Below are 18,656 nucleotides of genomic sequence, written 5' to 3'. Positions count from 1 at the left end.
TTTAACCAAAGACTATCTTGATGTTGTCCACCAATTACTTTCTATGCTCAGCATTTCCTGGAAGAGTTTCAAATCCAGATTTATATTTAAAAGTCTTCAGTATAACATATGTGTTAGAAAAAGTATGCACTCCAAAGATTAGTGCATTTGTAATGGAAATCATCACCACTACCCAATTTTAGAACATTTTCCATCACCCAAAATAGTTTCCTGGTTGCTGTCCAACTCCCACTCCTAGAGAGACAGACCTGTTTTCTGTCTTCAAAACAAATTTCCTTTCAAGACTATGGTCATAGCTCAGTAGGTAAGAGGGTTTGCTACTCAAGCATAAGGACCCAAGTTTGAATCCCAAATACCTGTGTAAAAGGTCAGGCCTGGCCATTCACACTGTAACCCTAGCCCTAGAGAGGTGAGTCGGAAACAGGTGGATCACTGAGGCTCGCTGACCACCAGACTAGCTGCAGTTTCAGTGACAGACCCTATCTCATAGGAATAAAGTGCGAAATGACAGAGCAGGACACATGATGAGCTCCTCTGGCCTCTGACCATGCACAAGCATATAAACCTGCACACACAAGTACACACCCAGCTAGACACCATTTTTTTTTCTCTTTTCTACTTATTTGATTAAGATTGGTCACACTGTGTGTAATCTTCTAAGTACAGATTTTTCATACTGCATAACTGGTCTGAGTGCGTTCGTGTTTCAGTAACACCAGTTTTACTTTCCTTTGTTGTGTGAACACTATTCCATCACAGAGGTGATTCACAGTTTGCTCACCCCACAATCAGCAGAAATAATTTGGACCGTTCCCATTCCGGGGCTATTGTAACTAATGCTCTTATGAACATTAATGCATACGTGTGCCTGCATATTCTTCCACTTGTCCTTGGGAAGTTTCTACAAGTAGACTTTCTGAGTCTGATGGATGAGTTTATGGTTGAATGTTTAGGAAACCGCAAACTCACTTTTTAAAAGAGAATGTACTACCATGTAAATGCTACCAATCCTGCAAGGTGTTTCCAGTATCTCCATATATCCTTAGAGCTTAGCATTTTCTTTTTGGCCTTCTCCTCAGCTCTAGTCATTCAATTATATAGTCTTAGCTCATTGCATTTAGATAACAGCCATCTTACTACTTCTGACTTTTCACCCTACGATGACCTTCTACATATTCATGTCTTATAGTTCAGTGTCCAAGTCTTAGTAATTGAGGAGTGTGGATAGATTTAGAATCAAGTTGATATTTTTTCTGCAACTTAATTTAGATATTTCTTTTCTTAGTTGACCTTTGTAAAACCGGCTTGATCTAAATTTCTTTATAGAAATTCATATTTTACTCTGGAAAATTTAAAACTTTTAGAAAACTTTTAAAAATGTTCAACACATCTTTTTTAAGTCATTTCTGACATTTCTAAAAGGCAGTCTTACAGCAAGTTCCCTGATTCTCTGACTCTTAGAATCTATCCTCTCCTTCTCCTACAGTGTTCCCTGAGCCTTAGGTATAGGATATATTTCTTGAGACTGGGCTCCACAACTCTGCATTTTGATTGGTTGTGGGGGGTTTTTTGTTTGTTTTTTTGTTTGTTTGTTTTGTTTTTGTGTTTTGTTTTTGGTTGTTGTTGTTGGGTTTTTTCTTTGTTTTTGTCTTTTTGTTTTTTGTTTTTGTTTTGTTTTTGTTTTTTGTTTTTTGTTTTTGTTTTTTTTTTTGTTTGTTTGTTTGTTTTTTTGCCATGGTCTCTAGTGCGAGGGGAAATGTCCTTGATGAGGGCTATATTTATCTGTGGATATAAGGAAGAATTGGCCTACTTTTTAAACATCTTCATATGCTTTAGTTTAAAGGAATTACTCTCAATGATATTTGATTTAGGATGGTTTTCAACTTTAGCAGTAGATCTTGTCTTCACTCATCTCTATCAGGATTGAAAGTTTAATAGAAGAAGAGGAGCTGAGAAAGGCTTTCTTTTGCACTGTGCTAGTGATAAAGTTACTCTGAAATGGAATTTTTGTAAAACAGTCAGTGATGTGAAGTAAACAACTGCAGCACAACAGGAAGTGGTGATTAACACTGAAAGACAAAGAGGTTGTAAATTTCAGAGAGTACAGCGAGAGGTTACATGGGAGGAGTTAAAGGGAGAGATGATGTAATTTTATTTTAACTTCAGAGATTTATGCAAAAATAACCAGACAAGGTGAGAATGTGCAGATTTGTGAGTTTGGGAGCATACTTTATGGAAATTGCATGGGTCTTCAGATATGTGTGCACAACTATAATATGACTAATGGAGAACTAATAACTGAGAAAGAAAATACAAAGGCTATGCAAAGTAGAGTCTTTTCCATGGAGAAGAATGAATTCTGATGCAGTAATATTGTGTTTGAGCTTACCTTGAAAGTGTAAAATGAAAATATAAAAACAATCTAGTTGTATCTACTATTCATAATATCAGTCTTAGAACAGTAATGCTTATTTTTTAAAAAGCATGAAAAAAGTAAGAAGTATTGTCCTTGTAATGCCTGAGGATTTTAAATTTGTAGCAAACAATACATTGTACAAATAGGCAAACTCATCATCATTTATATCCATAAGTGGGGAATTAGGTACTAGAAATGTTTAAAAATAGGCATAACTCATTGAATTGACCATGGAAGTCTTCTATTACACGAGCAATAGGAATCTGAAAGAAGTTTACAATACAATTTGAAGACTATTTTGGCTTTTTTAGTAATTATGTAATTTTCAAAATGCACTACTTTGTGTATTCACATTTTGTCAAATAATCTATTAGTTGTTAAGTTACTCCCAGCAATTTAAATACAGAGCATAAAATAAGTACACTCTCTTAAAATATGTGTTTTAAGTCTGGACAACAGACATTTTAAGTAATTTTATGTTTAATAACAAAGATATGTATCTCACATTTGCTCCATATTTTAGTAGAAAATAATATTATTATTTGAACTAAGATGATGTCATAATTACCACCATAATTATCACTATTATCAGACAGTATGGTCTAGTTTGTAATAACACAGACTCTAAAGTCTTTTATTCTCTGATTCCCAATGTCACCTCTGTTTTTATAAACTTGAAGAGTTTGTCCAAACTTCTAAGACTTCTGTATCTAGAAGACAAACACATCTCTCACATTATCAGAAGGCTCAAAAAAATTTATACACACATTTACAGGAATGTGTGAGACAGCCTTTGAATTAATATGTTGATGTATATTGCTGGAATCCTGTAGCAGATCAGATTCAGACTAAGAGCCAGGCCATATGAGCTTATAAGAAGCTTATAATTTGACTCAATGACCACCACTTCAAAAGAAGGTTCTATAATCGTGAACAGAGCAGGGGGTTAGTACTATAAATCAAGAATTCCAAATTCCAAATTCATATGAACTGAAACATCTCCTAAAGAATCAAAAGTTTTAATTAAAAGAAAGCGATTGGTAACTATATAAAATAAAAAGGTGAAATAAAGTTAAATAAAGGTGAATAAATTTAAATTAGTTCAAACCTAATTAAATAGCTGAGCTTTCTGATCTACATATAATTTTGAATGAAAATCTCCCAACGAAATAGCATCATTTGCATGGTTCTATTTAAAGTTCAAAAATCAAAGTTCTATTCAAGTTCAAAAATAAGAGCTAGTAATTATGTCAACAGACATTAAGAAAAAGATGACCGCTGAATAGATAAAAAGATGACAATGGATAGTGTGGGTCATTAGAAAACCTTCTGGTAATGCCCTCCTAACTGATATTAAAAGTATTTAGTGGGTAGCTGTAGATGTCAAGCTTAATTGAGGCATACCCTAAGATTCATCCACTTTATTGAATATCTATCAGACTTCAACTAAAATAATTTCGAAATTCTAGATTTGAGAAGTCAAGATTCTGATTGGACAGGCCATAATGTCAATCTTCTATAACTCCACCTCTCCTACTTTTCTCTTGACTGGTGTCCCTGGTTTGGAATGGGCTCATCCCTGGATCTCCATCCCCTTCTGCTGCCTCTATTTAACTGCACTATCTGGAAATTCTTTGATCCTGTTCGTAGTCCTTACTGAACCAACTCTCCAAGAGCCCATGTACTATTTCCTCTCTATGTTGTCCACCACTGACATTGGTCTCTGCATTTCTACAATCGTGACAGTGCTGGGAATATTCTGGCTCGATACCCGGGAGATCAGCTTCAGCGCCTGCTTGTCACAGATGTTCTTCATTCACCTCTTCACATTCATGGAATCGTCAGTACTCCTGGCTATGGCCTTTGATCGTTTTATAGCCATCTCAAACCCCTTGAGATATGCTGCCATTCTAACTCACGCAAGGATTGCACAAATTGGTCTGGCAGTCATTACTAGAGCGACTGTCATTTTGACCCCACTAGTCCTGCTCCTTAAGCGCCTATCATTCTGCCGTAGCCATGTGCTCCATCACTCCTATTGCTTCCATCCTGATGTGATGAAGCTCTCATGCTCAGACACAAAGATCAACAGTGCTTTTGGACTAACTGCAATTATCTCTACTGCTGGAGTGGACTCTATCTTTATCCTGCTCTCCTATGTCCTGATCATCCGCTCCGTTCTCAGCATCGCGTCCCCTGGGGAGAGAAAGAAGGCTTTCGGCACCTGCATTTCTCATATCACTGCTGTGGCCATCTTCTACATCCCCTTGATCAGTCTGTCCTTTGTCCACAGGTTTGGAAAACACGCCCCGCCCTATGTGCCCACTCTCATTGCAAATGTGTACCTGCTCATCCCCCCTGTGATGAACCCCATCATCTACAGTGTGAAAACCAAGCAGATCCAGAGAGCTATTCTGAGACTTGTGTATTGTAAAGGACCTCGTGTTTGACAACCAGTAATCACATAAAGACTTATTTCAAGATGAGAAACAATTGTCACACATTAAAGGTTAAAGTTATATAGATCTAGGTATAATCCAATCAAACACGTTCACAATAATATTTCCTAATGCATTTTTCTTTACCACTAGAACACTTATGCAGATTCCCCTTATCTCTCCTTATTTTAACTTTTATTTTACTCATAATTTGAATTTCTCATGTAATATATTTTGATCATTTCCCCTCCCCCAACACCTCTCAGATCCCCCACCTCCCTTTCTACCCAACTTCATGTTATTTCTATTGCTCTTTCCAAAAAACAGCAAAAATAAAATACTAAAATCAAAATGAATAATGAGTAAGACAAAAAAATATCAAAACAAAAGAAATCAACATACTCCCCCTCCCCCAAATGAGTCTGTTTTGTGCTGGCCAAGTGCTCCTAGGCACGGGGTCCTACCCTAGAGTGAGGTTAATAAACCCAAGGCACTCCATTGGCAAAATCTGACTTTGCCTTCCCAGAAAGTATCAGTTGCAGAGGTTTTAAATTGGTCTTCCAAGAACTCAGTTGAAAAGAAATTTTAAAAGAGAAATAAACATCTCTTGGATTTGTTTCTCATATATAAATTGAATGAACTAATAACTTTTATAATCTACCTTCAACTTTCTCTTAGATTTAGCATGCACCTCAAGTCTCAAGACTTGAAAATTAGCCTAACTATTCCTTTTAACTGAACCATTTCTGGTGGTAAACTTTACTGCCCACTCTACTTCAACCTTTCACCTACTTTCTATGTTGAAAGTCTACAGTTTTAGGACTCATCTTTAGATAACCTCATTAAGTTTTTCAGAATGTCTCCAGTGACATTCAAGTAGTCTTACCATCATCTGCCTTTCCTAATATTTTGCCTTTTTTTCTATATGATCATGAGCATTGGTGTGTCTGTATACTAGCCATGCAAGTTCTCATGAGGAGATTAATAAATTGCATAGATAAAAATCGTCTTGATTTGTAAATCTTCTACAATATCTAGCCAAATATAATCCATATAATAGAACCTTATTGCTAGCTATTGAGTTATACTATTCCTAATAGTCGTTCATATATATTATTAGAACAATTCCAATGTAACCAATTTCATTCCATGTGTGATATGTATAACCTAAGAAATTGCTATTATAATTGGTAGCAAACTTTCTGTCTATATCATCTAGTAATTTACCTTAGTTCTGACATAGCTAAAGAAAAAAAAACTACTTGAGAAACTGAGGCTTCCATAACTTATTCCAGATTGATTACTATGAATTCTATGAATGACTTAAATTATGTTTTCTAGTGAATAAGTTTATCCACTGGGTTTTTATTTCTGATATTCTGTACCTCCCTGCATGCTAGACAGCTAACAAACTGCCCTCACCACTCGTTCCCACATACACTGGCTTCCGATCTGTTCTAACATTAAATTTCCTCTTCACCTTCATATTTAGTCCAAAGTCCCTCATCCAAACAATGGCTTTCTCTATAGGTCTCCAACTTTGTCACTTTTCTTCTGTTTATTATAAAATTATCAGAAAATTTCTTTTAAGGGTCTTTTGGATAAACTTTACAGAAAAATGATAAATGTGCTGTCATTAATAAAATATGATACAAAAAAGCCTAAGATCCTGTTAAAACAGAATATTGTTGATTCTTTTCCTTCCTTCCACACTGAATTTATACACATGGATATGCAAAATATACTTGGAAGAATAACCTTTAAAGCAAAATTTTGTGCTTTATTTTATAATTTTCCATTTATAAATTGGAAAATTAATAATACTCCTAGAAAAATCTTATCTACATTTGCAATGGCTATCTTTGTAGATTTGGGCTAAGGATGATGTTCCTCATTGAACTAGAAATGTATGAATATCTACCAATAAGAATTTCTTCCCAGATTCCATTGAGATACTACAATTATTCCAAAACACTGACAGATTAACACCTTAGGATTTAACAGCAGAATCTAGGTCAGATCCTTTGGACTATCATGGAGGAACTAACTCTAGCAAAAACACACATGCACAAGCATCCGCACACATGCACAAGCATCCGCACACATGCAAAAGCATCTGCACACATGCACAAGCATCCACACACATGCACAAGCATCCACACACATGCACAAGCATCCGCACACATGCACAAGAGTACACACGCACGCACACCTAAATAAAAATTAGTTCTATATTCCTCCTCCCCCCAAAAAATGGGTATGCCAGTCTAATTTACACTAATCTACTTTTCACACTCATATTTCTATGATAATAGGAAAATAGCACACTTTACCATAGAACTATCCATCTCTTGTGGCCTTAGGGATAGAATAACTAAGACCCCACTGCTCTTCAAACAGTATAATATATTTCATATCTATATAAACTATATTGTGAAGATAATGAGAACATTAACACAAATCTGATATTCATAGTAAACTATATAGCTGGTAAAGATAGTATTTCATTAAAGTGTTCCTTACAAATGCGTCTACTTTCACAACAATATAATAATGAGAACAAATACTGTATAAATCAAGCTAGGAAGAAAACAGTAAATAGTAACTCTTCACAGTACTGCAATCATAATAATCTACTTGACATTTAGGTAAACATAAAGAACTCAAACAAAAATAAGGAAACCACATAAGATGAAGTTTAATAATGCTCATGCAGGCCGACAGGAGATGGATGTAGATCGCTCCTGAGAGACATAGCCAGAATACAGCAAATACAGAGGCTAATGCCAGCAGCAAACCACTGAACTGAGAACGGGACCCCCGTTGAAGGAATCAGAGAAAGAACTCGAAGAGCTTGAAGGAGCTCGAGACCCCTTATGAACAACAATGCCAAGCAACCAGAGCTTCCAGGGACTAAGCCACTACCTAAAGACTATACATGGACTGAGCCTGGACTCTGGACTCTGACCTCATAGGTAGCAATGAATATTCTAGTAAGATCACCAGTGGAAGGGGAAGCCCTTGGTCCTGCTAAGACCCAGTAAACGTGATTGTTGGGGGGAGGGCGGCAATGGGGGGAGGATGGGAAGGGGAACACCCATAAAGAAGGGGAGAGGGAGGGATTAGGGGGATGTTTGCCTGGAAACCGGGAAAGGGAATAACACTCGAAATGTAAATAAATACTCAAGTTAATAAAAAAATAATAATGATGCTCATGCACCTATTATTACAAACACTAATGGTATTCAAAGGGAACACACAGTCACAAAATGAAAATTGAACTGGCATTTAACATTGATGATGGCATCTTTGTGAAATGTTAGGAGGAAGGTAGAATAATCATGGTACAAGGCTGAACACAGTGATTGATGCAGGCTCTTATTACAAAACAAACCACCAATTCTAAAATCAACTATTAAACTATGAAAAGACATTAAGGAAATTTTATTATTTATTACTAAATGCAATGTCAATATGAAAAGGCTCTATACTACTATATATACTATATAATTAAAACCATATGCCATTATAATAATTATATTTTATAATTATATAGATATTATATTTAATATCTATAATTAAAAGAGAAACCATTATGAGATAGTCACCAAGAGCATGGTGGGAGAGAGATGAGTATTGTAGTGCAAGACATAATTTTAGCATTGGGAAATACTTCGCCTGTTACTACCACAGAGATACTCATCATTATTCACTTATTAAACCCATAAGCCAAACGATATCAACAATGACCTTTACTATAAACTCTGAATTTGAGAAGATTTATGTGTCAAGATTGAGCAATCAATTGTAACAAATATACCACTTTAGTGGGAAGAGACTGGTAGGAAATGGCTGTGCATGGACTGGGATGGAGTGGGAGACTCTTCACTTTGTACTTCATACAACTGTTTGTCAGCTCTCACCTCAAAGGAGTTAAGAGACAGACTATTCTGGAGCCAAATATAAATGACTATGACATGGAAATGCAGTTTTGTTTTCCAACACAGTAACAGAAAAGTTTCCTAAGATTTATACATATGTATATAATTCATATGTATAAGGTCTTAAATCAAAACATATATTCAAATACATTGGTAAGTACCTCACGTAAAATCTTGATTTGTGAATTGGGGGAGCCTTTAGTGTAGGCCTCATATGTTATCTGATTACGTTCTTAGCTTTTGTGTCGGAGCTATGGAACTGTTTATACAGTCCAAAAGAATGTGTCTTACAGCAACAGGATGTTATGTCACACACAAAAATGAACAGTGCATGATTATTATTATGGGATAAGATAGCCAGGGAACTTCCTAGTTATTAGGCAAACTGAGGTAGGCAGCAACGGGCACTTTGACAGGTGCAGTGGCAAAGTTATGATTGCTCAGGCAAAAATAGCTTACTTTTGGTAAATTTTTTTCTTTGCTACTTTAAGGCCTAAAGCCATTGGTTTCTGGATATAAATTCCTGCTGGTAGCAGTAGGGAATTAAGAAGAAAATGGGCTTAATTGCTATCTCACTGGCTCAAGGACTTCTCACTGGCCAGGCAAGAAGATTGGAACTTGTTAACTCTTCATGAACCAGAGACAAAATAAAGAAAATCATTTACACAGACAACACGCACAGACACAAACATACTCATATACATGTGATACTCTGGTAAGGACAGACCTCCTGTCTCATCAACTCCATAAGTGTTCATGCATATTTACATACATACACGTATACACACTTTTGTATATGAATACATATAGACAAACAGACATATTTATACATTCATTTGGTGGATTAAGACTGAGCCTCGAATACATTTGAATGAATGGGGCAGAATACCCCCCCACCAAGTCATCACGTTATTTCTTATTTCTGGCCTTTTTACACCTTCTTAGACAAAAGTTCTTTATAAAATTACCTCATAGATAAAAGATTACATAAAGAGTTACAGAAAGATGTCAACAATGAGTTCAAAGCAGTGTTTCATTCTATAAACTCATTATAAGTTCAAAGCAATAGTTTTACATGGACTTGCTTTATCACAGTGCACACCTGTGGCTTCATCCTTGGACATGACCTAGAATTAATGTTTTTTCTTGATCACAAATTTATCCCAAGCTTATTTCTCTTAATATGATTGTGAAGGCTCATTGTATTTCTTAGTATGCAGCCTATGTTTACTATTCTGTGAGGAGAGGGCACATTCTATTCTTGATTCTTACTTTATTACATCTTTCAGGCAAAACTACTAAACCATCTCCCTAAGTTTTCTTCTTAAATTATTTGGATCAAATTAGGAATTCAATAAAGTCATTAATTAATCTAAACAACACTAATTCATGAAAGTTCATCTTCATGTTGATTTGCAAGGAATTTGCCTAATAGGGTAGTATGATGCCCAGGAATCATTAGGCTACATAATAATGGCAGGAAAGGCATATCATCAGCAAGAAGAAGTTCTGAGATGACTTCTTTAAGGATCTTGCATTTCAAAGTGTACCCATCATAACCATGTAAAACAGTGGGCCATCTCCAGGAAACTCACTTGCATGCCTTTAACCTTTCCTAGAAGGCTTCTGATATAAGATAACACAGATAATTTAGTTCTGGACCTTTCATCATTAGAAGCTCTACATAGTCATTGCAGTCAAATTAACTAATCTACATTTTTAGAATGATCAATGTAGGTGTGACTTCTTTCCAGAAACTTTAGTTCTTGTTATTTCTTAGCTCCAGTCTAAAATATATTTCTTTTGCTCTCTCTCTCTCTCTCTCTCTCTCTCTCTCTCTCTCTCTCTCTCTCTCTCTCTTTCTCTCTCTCTCTCCTTCCTCTCTCACTCTCCCCCTCCCCCCTCTCTTACACACATACACATACCCAAACAAGCCCAAAGCAAGTATGGAAATTACATCCCTATACTTTCCAGGTTTGTTCAACACTGGTATTTTCCCTTACTAAGATCAATTGCAAGTTTAAAAATAAGCATCATATCAACTGTTTATGAAGCTACTGGATACATAAGTTGTGAAGATCTAATGTTCTGCATATAGTTAATAATGTTGTTGTAAACTTAAAAATCCGCTGTGAAAGTTAATTGTGAAAGTCATCATAAAAGGGACTAAGTTATAACATAATGGCTATGTTAATTATCTAGACATGCACAGTCTAATTAATTCAAAACTTAAAGTTGAATTTTTAAAGGAAAAGTTCTGCTTTATTATTGTAGATTGTTTTTTCAGATACAACATGGTCACCATCTTGGAGTATAGATTACTTTGGCCCAGAAGCCATGACAAAGGAGTCTAGAGTTAGCTATGTCTGTGGAAATGGTTATTTGGCTATTGACACTATCCAAAAGGAGAGAGAGGAGATCACAGGACCTTCATCAGGGATTCCACACTTTGCTCCCTCCTGCCACACTCCAGGATGTAACTTATCTTAGGATATGCAAGGGTACATAAGAGCTAGAAGCTAATGGGGAGGAGAATTCCATGGTGCAGCTCCCACACAGTGAAGATCAATTAAATACAGTAATTCAGATGGCCTGTGAGTTGACAAAGAAGTAATCATTATAAGTGCATGAAAACAGTGCTCACACAACTAGAAGATTTCATAATTGAACTTCGCAATGAGAATATTATTGGAAGAATCATACTACATGGATGGATGTGGGATACCTTAAAAGCATATCCTTATTCCTCAGCATATGAATATGAACAGAGAGCAGCAACACACCTCTAGCTTTCTTCAGAGATCTCAGTATTGGCACATCCGACCTGTCTAAGTTACTATATTCTGGTTCTTGATCAATTCAAAAGCTGAAGAGTCTTGACTACATTTCTGATAGAATTGGCAGGGGTCTGACACCAGTATAGATAAGTAAAAGGAAATAATTTTTTTCAACTAAACCCATAAAAATTCTTTTTAAATAATAAAATTTGTATATTTGGTACTTATAAATGTTTAAAGACCATAGGCAAACATTTTAGCAGGTGTTGTTAAAAACATCATGCTTTGCCAGTGAGCAGCAGCACTTTCTCAGCCATCTGCTTGAAAGTACAAGATGATACAGGCTGTCCTTCATTACATAAGTGATGTTAAACACAGCAGGCATGGAAAGTACTCTAATAAAAACAAATGCGGCTTTTGCTCTTTAAGGGTTGCTGAGCTGAAAGCACCTTTTCCTGACACTGGAGGCAACTGAGGTGACAAAGTCAGGATTCTGCCCTCACTAGCAAATAGAGAGTTTGAGAAACATGTTATCAATTAAAAATGTATACACACCAGTTCAATAATCAGATTAATATGTCTTCATTCAAAGATGATTTTTCCTTCCATCTGCCCGAGCTATAGCTGACTACACATGAGCCTCTGGATACCCAGAAAGATGCTGTCTTTGTTTTGACTTGCCTCTTAGGAACTAACATTTTTAACACTGCTGGGCTCAAATTTAAAGGAAGATAAAAGACATAAAATCAATAGAGCAGTTCTTATTTATATGGAATTATTGTAAGCTCCTTTCATATTTGGTAGACCTAGAGATGATGACTCAATTGAGAATCCATCAAAGATCTTCCACTAAACAATACTGCTTTCTCAGGGGCTGCTTTGATGCAGACACACTCTAAGAGAACACTCTTAACTCTCTCTCTTAAATGCTAATAGTTTTCACAGGACATGTTTGTGCAACCTTTGCAAAAGCAGAGCTTATGAGATAACCATTGGTTCAGTGAGTAAAGCAATGATTATTCTAACACCATAGCAACTGTCAACTCCCCAGGCCCTTTACTGCCTCTGCATAGCCTTTTCAGAAGGAATCAGACATCAATCTCCGTTCATTCCCATTCCTCTCTGAAGGCAGCATTACGTTTCCCCAACCTATGCAAATGTTTCTCCTTTGTTGAGATAGAAAACAAATTAAGCACAGCTTTTTCTAGAATGATCCTTTCCTCAAAGCCTACACTAAAACCGCATCTTGCAGTGCTTCAATCTTCACGTCATAGGATACCTTGTCTACTACAATCACCTGACCTCAGAAGAAGAAAACGAGAATAGAGAACAAAGGCTGACAATCCTTGCAGAAAAGAACACTTGAGTCTAACTTAAGATGCTGAGCTAGCTCTTCATTAGGGTGAGCCTAAGGACGTTTATGCAGATCGCTACAGATCTTGAGTGAAATCTGCCTCTTTCTTTTTTTCTGGTTCTAGGACCTACTAGGGTGTGAAGAAACAATGTACATAGACACTCCATGCCTGAAAAATCACCTGTGTGGGGCTTTTCCAAAGACTTCACATGAGATAAAGCTAGACTCATGGAAACAAATCTACATTAAGGCACAGAAACCTTTACTTTATATGATAGGTGAGATGGACCATATGCACCAATATTGTGCATCTCAGGCTCCAAAGAACTTATAGACTGGTTCACATCGACACAGTAGGAACAAGGAGCTCTTAACTTTGTCTTATTCAAAGCACCATGAATACTCAGGAAATAAACTTTATTCAAACAAGTTTGGTTGAATTTCTTAAATATATTTTCTTTTTATGTTTATTTTACTAATTTTTTCATTCAATATATTTCATCATAATCTTTATCATTCTCCAAATCCTCTACACCCAACCACTCTGCCTACACAACTTCATGCCAATCAAACATTTGATAGAGAGTTAATGACTTGAATAGAAAATGAACTTTTGAAAAAGACTAAATATCAATAAAACAGTTCATTGAAATAGAATTAAATCTTTTTCCCATTCTTCTCCCAGGTACTGCCTTCCAACCTACCCATTGCCATCACTATCAAATTGGCAACCTCTTTTACTTTGATATTATTGTTACATACATGTACACACATATATGTATGTACATGTTTATGTATAACAAATATGAAACTATAATACATACATAAAAGCTAATTTTCCCTCTCCAAACAATTAATAGATGCCTCTAGTTCTTTGTCTAGGTCTGTGGCCCAGTGAAAATTTCCCCTTTCCCTGTTATCATATCTGAGGATACTGATTCTGGCGTATTTAGGCAGACATCTCTAGGAGAGACTGTTTCACAGCAGACATCCAAGTATTCTGGCACTCACGGTCTTTCTCTCAGTCCTGTCATGTTCTCTGAGCTGAAAATTTTTAATGAAAAGACTATTTTCAAAATGATGAGAGAGCTAAGGAAGCAAGAAAGAGGTACTAAGAAATCAAAAGACCCATAGTGATAAGAAATCAGTACTATCTAATGGGCCAGATAGGAGAAATACAGTCAATATAGTATCTCTCTTCAGATACAGACAAAGCATGTCAAATACAGAGGCGAATGCTAGCAGCAAACATTGAATGGAGAACGGGACCACAGTTGGAGGAGTTAGAGAAAGGAATGAAAGAGCCGAAGGAGCTTGCAACCCCATAAGAACAACAATGCCAACCAACCAGAGCTCCCAGGGACTAAACCACTACCCAAAGACTATACATGCACTGACCCATGGCTCCAACATTATATACAGCAGAGGATGGCCTTGTTGGGCACCAATGGAAGGAGAAGCCCTTGGTCCTGCCAAAGTTGGACCTTCCCAGTGTAGGAGAATGTCAGGGGGAAGAGGGGATGGATGGGGAGGGGAACACCATTATGGAAGAAGGGGAGGGGAATGGGATAAGGGGCTTATGTCCAGGGAATCGGGAAAGGGAATGACATTTGAAATGTAAATAAAAAATATCCAATAAAAAAGATTTATAGTTGTTTCCAAAAGAAAAGTAAAAAAAAAATAATAATAATATCTCTCTTCAAACTCTCCTTTACCCTTCCAGTGTCTCCAATTTTATTAATGTAGTCTGCAGTAAGCCCACAGTAGACCCTGAATGAGGTGATCTCATTTAGACCAATACTATGATGTATCAGTAGATGCATAAAGGGAAGACTAATGGAAATTAGGAAGGCAGAATAGTGGAAATAATGAGCCCAAATTTCTAGTCTATCATCTAAGCACAGAAATGTGTGCTCAAAATTTGTGGGGAAATCCATTAATAAGAAACAAAAGCAACTTAGAGAGCTGAGCATCGATAAAAAGAGTACAGCATTGTTAATTCAGTCATGCACAGCCTACAAACTCCAACACAAACCTGCGTGTAGACACAGTCTGTAATCGTCATTGGGCATTTTAAATTAGAACTGGGTTAGTTGTAGAAAATTGAAAGTCTTTACAAAGCAGAAAATACATGCCTCCAGGACATATCTGAAATTTATCAACAAGCATCTTTCTAGATCACATCATAACAGTCTATGAAGCACAGAATCATCAGACTAGCTAGTTGCTAGTTACTACATCTCCTATCAACCATATGGGTTAAAGGACCAAAAAAATCCTTTTCATGACCACAGCAAGCTTACTTTCATAACACATACTCTCTTGGTCCATAATGCTAATTTTGAAGATATCATATCTCAGCTCCAAAATCTACAGCATGCTTTTAATAAACATACAACATCTTGAATCACATACATTATTTAACAGTTTCTGGTTAGTTCTCTTAACTGGAGGATGAGAAATTGAGATCAGAAGATTCTAGAATCAGGTGTTTGATTGATGTTCTGTCAGTGTCACTATGCTAATAGCTCTCTGCACAATTATATAATCTGGTGACCATTTTTACCTTTTTCCCATGAACCATTGCAATATAATCATGCCATCTCAAAACACAACAAAATACCAATAGACCCTCCTCAGGAATTGGAACCTGAACTCTGTTAGAACTCTTTTCTTCTCCTAAGGAATGAGATATGGTGTGGAAACATTCTTTCTCCGAGGTTGTCCTGGCACTAGGCAGCAACCTCAGACCTCTAATATCAGAATGAGTAGGGAAGCACCCTCTCAAGAGGGATCTAAGTGTTAGCTCAGAGGAAACCTGCTGCCAAGATTGTAGATTTTAATAAGTTGTTGTAAGCTTGAATTCTCATTGTTCCTATGTTGAACAGGTGAAATAAGCATCCTCATTCCATAACTCTTTGTCAGTGCCAGTGTCTGTCAGCCTTTTATAAAGTTACTTGCGTTAAGGAGTCCATGTGTTTCTTACTGGTGTCATTTCTATTATCCTAATTAGAAGATGGCTGATATCCATATCATTATTCTTTCTTGATGAAGATGTCCCGATGTAACATTACAAAGATAATCACATTAAAATATTTCTAAATTCATTTTCCTATAATTTTGACAGCCCAAAGGAAACTAATATTCTATATAAATATTTTTATTTTCTTTATTTTGAGAATTTTATGTATGTTTATAATGAAATATTTTATCTACCATGACTCCCTCCAACTTTCTCCATACTCCTCATCACACCACTTCCAATTTCATGTATATTTTTAATACTGGTAATATTGTGCATATGTTTACGGGCGCCTGAAAGTGTGATTCAGCCGTCAGTGAGAAAAAAGACATTAATTGTTTCATGGCCCTATATTGCTTCAGTGACCCTTTCAGGCAAGACGTTCCTTCTGTTGTCATAGTGCCACAAGTGTTATGAAATAAGTAGCCACTTTCTGATCAGATTTGAACCCTGTCCCACAAAAGGCAATTTCATACCTGATACTGAAATCTTGCTCAAAGTTCATGGCTAGGGAGCTCTCATGCCCAAAGGAAATCTGATGTTATTTTGCTCAATGATCATGGTGTCAAATTGCCTTCTAAATATCCATGATTATACTCACAGACCTAGGCTGATCTCAGCCTTGGTCAGAGAATCTTCTTTATGTTCTGGGCAAAAGTAAAAAAGATAATACACAAGTAGTTAAAGTACAAAAATTAGTGACTGAATGCACAGCACTAAACAGGATAACTGTATTACCCTCACACCCTCACCACCAAAGGTTACAAAAGTTAATTTATATGTAAATGGTCTTTGCAAAATCATGAAAACAGAATTATTAAGTACTGGACACAGAACTAATACAATGAAAAAATCATATATTAAAGTTTAATAAGACAGAGCTGCTTTTCACAGAAGACTTCCACTAAAACTTTGCCCAGAAACTAAAAAGAGATATAAATATTTATCAATTATTCATGGAGATACACATGATATGATTTGGTAATTCATATTAATATAAATTTTAATTTGACTTCTATATATCTGTGTGTCTTATTAGCTATATTTTTTAAATATGCATGCACATGGTGCTTCATAACATGAGTCTGCACTCACACAAATCTATATCACATTGAGAACATCATCACCATGCTCCTGCCTCCTGCCCTTAGTCACTACTCCACTTACTAGTTCCCTCATTCTACTAGGCAGTCTTCCTTCTGCTATCATGTCTTATATGCAAGCATGATTTTTCATAGCTCAATAAAATCTACAAACCACACTGGCAGAAACACAGTATTTTCCTTCTGGAATTAGATTTATTTGTTGAATATTGAGAACTCCAGTTGCATCCATTTTTCTGAAAACTATAACTTAATTCATTATGAATAGAAAAGAGTCCGTTGTATATATATACAGAGCATATTCTATCTACCCTGTTGTTAGACATCTAAGTTGTATGACAATTTAGCTAGTATGAAAAGTGTGTCAATAAACTTTGAAGAGGGAAATGCTCACCAGAAAGGAGATATGTAAACCATGTAATAGATCTATCTCTTACTCTACCTAAATAGAAACAGTCTACATTTCAAAAGAAATAAAATGATTGCTCATCTAGATTACTGAAAATATTTGATATTATGATCAAGAAATGTCCCTAAAATCATGGAAACATTTGAGGAAAAAGTAATAACCCTAAAAACCTGTGGTTCATATTACTATCTCATAACTTGTCTTCTTGCTTAAACCGAAGCTATATCAGAAACTCACAACAAGAGCATCAATCTACACATTATAAAATCCTCTGATGTAATTCTACTCATTCATACAATGACAGAGTAGGAAAACAGTTTAACATCCATCTAGCTCTTTGCCATGCTGGAACGGAGAACTTTCAGCACAGCCTTCCGGATCTGCTTGGTCTTCACACTGTAGATGATGGGGTTCATGACAGGAGGGATCAGCAGGTAGGCGTTGGCAATCAGAGTATGCACATATGGTGGAGCTCGTCTCCCAAATCTGTGGACAAAGGACAGACTGAGCAGTGGAATATAGAACACAGCCACAGCCCCGATATGGGAGATACACGTGCTGAAGGCTTTCTTCCTCTCTTCTGGGGAAGCAATGCTGAGGACAGTTCTAATGATCAGGACATAGGAAAGGACAATGAAGACAGAGTCAACTCCGGCAGTGGAGATCAGGGCAGTGAGCCCAACTGCACTGTTGATCCTGGTGTCTGTGCACGAGAGCTTCATGACATCAGGGTGGAAACAGTAGGAGTGGTGGAGCACATGGCTTCTACAGTAGTACAATCTTTTCAGAAGGACAACCATAGGAGTCAGTATCAGTGTGCCCCGGGTAATAATTGCTATTCCGATCTGAACTATTTTAAGGTCAGTTAAGACCAAAGCATATCTAAGAGGGTTGGAAATGGCCACATAGCGATCATAAGCCATAGCCAGTAGCACAGAGGATTCCATGACAGTGAAGAGTTGAATGAAGAACATCTGTGACAAGCAGGCATTGAAGCTGATCTCCCTGGCATTGAACCAGAATATCCCCAGCATGGTGACCATGGTGGATATGGAGAGCCCAAGGTCAGTGGTGGACAGCATGGAGAGGAAGTAATACATGGGCTCATGGAGGCTGGGCTGAGAGATAATGGCAAAGAGAATCAGGCTGTTCCCTGACAGGGCCATTGCATAGAGAAAGCAGAAGGGAATGGAGAT

At 36.6% G+C, this 18,656-nt stretch overlaps 1 protein-coding gene and 1 pseudogene across 2 annotated transcripts; one reads left to right on the top strand and one right to left on the bottom strand.

Moving 5' to 3' along the window:
• The first annotated feature begins 3,921 nt into the window (after positions 1–3,921).
• On the top strand, positions 3,922–7,791 carry Or51f4 (olfactory receptor family 51 subfamily F member 4). 2 transcript variants are annotated; one of them, XM_063270155.1, is made up of 2 exons: positions 3,922–4,841; positions 7,684–7,791. In XM_063270155.1, the coding sequence occupies exons 1-2, from the start codon at positions 3,922–3,924 to the stop codon at positions 7,769–7,771; spliced, it is 1,008 nt and encodes a 335-aa protein (XP_063126225.1). In that variant the 3' UTR covers positions 7,772–7,791. The 2 variants fall into 2 exon arrangements, with proteins under 2 accessions (XP_063126225.1, NP_001001008.1); NM_001001008.1 differs by lacking the exon at positions 7,684–7,791 and having other exon boundaries at positions 3,922–4,866.
• On the bottom strand, positions 17,690–18,391 carry Or51f23-ps1 (olfactory receptor family 51 subfamily F member 23, pseudogene 1; annotated as a pseudogene).

Source organism: Rattus norvegicus, chromosome 1 (assembly GCF_036323735.1).
Source record: "Rattus norvegicus strain BN/NHsdMcwi chromosome 1, GRCr8, whole genome shotgun sequence".
Taxonomy (NCBI): Eukaryota; Metazoa; Chordata; class Mammalia; order Rodentia; family Muridae; genus Rattus; species Rattus norvegicus.
The sequence above is the reverse complement of the archived record's forward strand: the minus strand, read 5'-3'. Positions and strand labels throughout refer to the sequence as shown.

Coding starts and splice junctions, on each gene's coding strand:
- Or51f4 (XM_063270155.1), top strand. CDS start 3,922: ATGTCAATCTTCTATAACTCCACCTCTCCTACTTTTCTCTTGACTGGT. Junction 4,842..7,683: donor AGAGCTATTCTGAGACTTGT/GTATTGTAAAGG, acceptor CCCCCGTTGAAG/GAATCAGAGAAAGAACTCGA.